The 2,138-nt window shown below is 32.1% G+C and overlaps 2 protein-coding genes across 2 annotated transcripts; one reads left to right on the forward strand and one right to left on the reverse strand.

Annotated features, from left to right (window-relative positions):
- The first annotated feature begins 6 nt into the window (after positions 1-6).
- LOC105561030 (putative nuclease HARBI1) lies at positions 7-1,025 on the forward strand. The gene is made up of 2 exons (XM_012010662.1): positions 7-61; positions 181-1,025. Exons 1-2 carry the CDS (start codon positions 39-41, stop codon positions 977-979), a joined length of 822 nt encoding a protein of 273 aa, XP_011866052.1. The 5' UTR covers positions 7-38; the 3' UTR covers positions 980-1,025.
- Positions 1,026-1,213: 188 nt separating this feature from the next.
- LOC105561035 (zinc finger protein with KRAB and SCAN domains 2-like) lies at positions 1,214-2,079 on the reverse strand. Its single transcript, XM_012010674.1, has 4 exons — positions 1,767-2,079; positions 1,547-1,685; positions 1,322-1,446; positions 1,214-1,234 (listed from the first exon to the last, which is right to left on the reverse strand). The coding sequence occupies exons 1-4, from the start codon at positions 1,947-1,949 to the stop codon at positions 1,214-1,216; spliced, it is 468 nt and encodes a 155-aa protein (XP_011866064.1). The 5' UTR covers positions 1,950-2,079.
- Positions 2,080-2,138: the final 59 nt, after the last annotated feature.

The following is a 2,138-nucleotide window of genomic DNA, read 5'->3' on the forward strand; positions in this document are numbered from 1 at the left end:
TATCAGAAGAAAAGCAATTACTTATTGCCATTTGGTTTATGGCTACACCTGATTCTTATAGGTATATGTGATATATGTTCTGTTCTCTTTATAATAAGAACATTGCAACATATATATATATTAAATCTCATTTAAAAAATTACAGCATTATGTAATTCATATGTCCTCTTATTGTTGTAGATCTGTAGCTACGAAGTTTGGAGTGGGTAAAGCAACTGCTTTTCGAGCATTGCGACGTGTTACATATGCTCTTCATTGCGTTGCTCCTCGATTTATTACATGGCCAAGAGATCAGGTTGCCATAAATACAATGGAACAATTTGAAAGATCATGTGGTTTTCCCAATATAATCGGAGCTATAGACGGGACACATATAAAAATCCGAGCTCCCTCTAAAGATGCAGACTCGTACATAAATCGAAAGGGTTTCCATTCTATTAACGTGCAAGTAGTATGTGATTCTTATGGTCATTTTACACACGTATATGCTGGACAGGTTGGATCGGTCCATGACTCTCGAGTCTTTCGGAACTCTGCAGTAGCTCGTTTTGTTGAATTGCCTGAAGAATATTTTCCAAATGATTCACATATTATCGGAGATGCTGCATACGGTATTAATCCTCATATAATGGTGCCTTTTCGTAATAATGGACATCTAACAGATCGGCAAAAAAATTTCAATTATTGTTTGTCATCCACAAGAATGGCAGTTGAACGTGCTATAGGGTCCTTGAAAATGCGCTTTAGAATACTCCTAGATTGTTTGCCATTAACAGACACCAAAAAAGTTCCAGAATTTATTTTAGCATGCTGTGTGTTACATAATATCTGCCTACTCAAAAATGATGAAATGCCTTTGGGTGTACAATTGACGATGACATGTGACGAAGAAGTCAACTTTGTGAACCACAATAATGTAACAGAATTAGGAAGAGAAAAGCGAATAAGAATTATGAATACGCTACGAATGAAAATATAATAAATCCTTTTCTTATATAAATGTTTATAAAATAAAAACATGAAAATAAATGATTTTAGAAAATCATATTGAAATCAATATTTGTGTACTAAACGTATTTATTATATTTATATAAGTGTAATTATACATATATAAATATACATATTAAATATTACATACAGTATTTATTACATTAACCTGAAATATCACAGTGTACGTATAATTGCAGTAACGGTATAAGTAATTGTTTCGTTTTTATTTCTTATTGGCTATAGTCTGCAGGACGGCAAGTAATGATTTTTGTATTTCCATGTTATCATTGTGCATTTTTTCACGCTCTTTCTTTCTTTCTTCGTATTTTACTTTTCTTTCTTCTTCTCTCGTCTTCCTTTCTTCGTCTCGCTGGTGTTTTAAATTTTCCTTTTCATGTTTCATTTCGTCGATGTAATTTTCTAATATACTTTCAACTCGTCTTTTTTTAGGGGCACCTACAATACATATTAATATAAATATTGACAATATTAATTATGCCCAATATGTGAAAACGACTTTTACTCTAATTGTGATTTGTTTTTTATACGTTATTACTTCGTAAATTCTCTGAAGAAAGAGGAGATGAAGATCCTGATGTAAATGGTTCTTCTGCTTTCGGTGGTGCTGGACCTTCGCTGGATGCTTCAGCTGGAGGTTTAATGTAAGCCTTTTCACCAATTAATGAATCCATTACCTATAAACATACAAATAAATTTGTAAATCTGTGCGTATACTACATAGTATTATATTTACAAATACTTATGCGTATACTTACTGAATAAAAAGCCCAACTACTGTGGGAATTGCCACTCTTTTTATTTTGTTCATATATATTTTTATATGTTCGTTTTAAACCAGCAAATTTTGTAGAACACTGAAGTCCAGTAACTATATATTTCTTGTCAGCTTCTTTCATTTGGGTAGCAATCTCCCCCCAAATAGCATTATGTCTTTTCATCCCAGTATTAAATTCGAGTTCTTTTTCTCTGTACAATTCGATAAGTAAAAATACCGCTGCATCAGGCCATATAAAACCTTTCGAATTCTCATCTAAAATTTTATTTAAAAGTCATTATAAATTAAATTTTATTGCAAAAGTTTATATTCCCATACAGCACAAGAACGTCCAGCAACATTGCAATGTTGC

Source organism: Vollenhovia emeryi, unplaced genomic scaffold (genome assembly GCF_000949405.1).
Source record: "Vollenhovia emeryi isolate VEMERY1.0 unplaced genomic scaffold, V.emery_V1.0 DF945583.1, whole genome shotgun sequence".
NCBI classification, from domain to species: domain Eukaryota; kingdom Metazoa; phylum Arthropoda; class Insecta; order Hymenoptera; family Formicidae; genus Vollenhovia; species Vollenhovia emeryi.

What these genes read in the sequence shown, in the direction of transcription:
- LOC105561030 (XM_012010662.1), top strand. Translation starts at nt 39, where the DNA reads ATGGCTACACCTGATTCTTATAG. An exon ending in GCTACACCTGATTCTTATAG is followed by an intron (nt 62 to 180) that starts GTATATGTGATA and finishes TTATTGTTGTAG; the next exon opens with ATCTGTAGCTACGAAGTTTG.
- LOC105561035 (XM_012010674.1), bottom strand. Translation starts at nt 1,949, where the DNA reads ATGAAAAGACATAATGCTATTTGGGGGGAGATTGCTACCCAAATGAAA. An exon ending in GTAGTTGGGCTTTTTATTCA is followed by an intron (nt 1,686 to 1,766) that starts GTAAGTATACGC and finishes GTATGTTTATAG; the next exon opens with GTAATGGATTCATTAATTGG. An exon ending in CGAGAGAAGAAGAAAGAAAA is followed by an intron (nt 1,235 to 1,321) that starts GTAAAATACGAA and finishes GCCGTCCTGCAG; the next exon opens with ACTATAGCCAATAAGAAATA.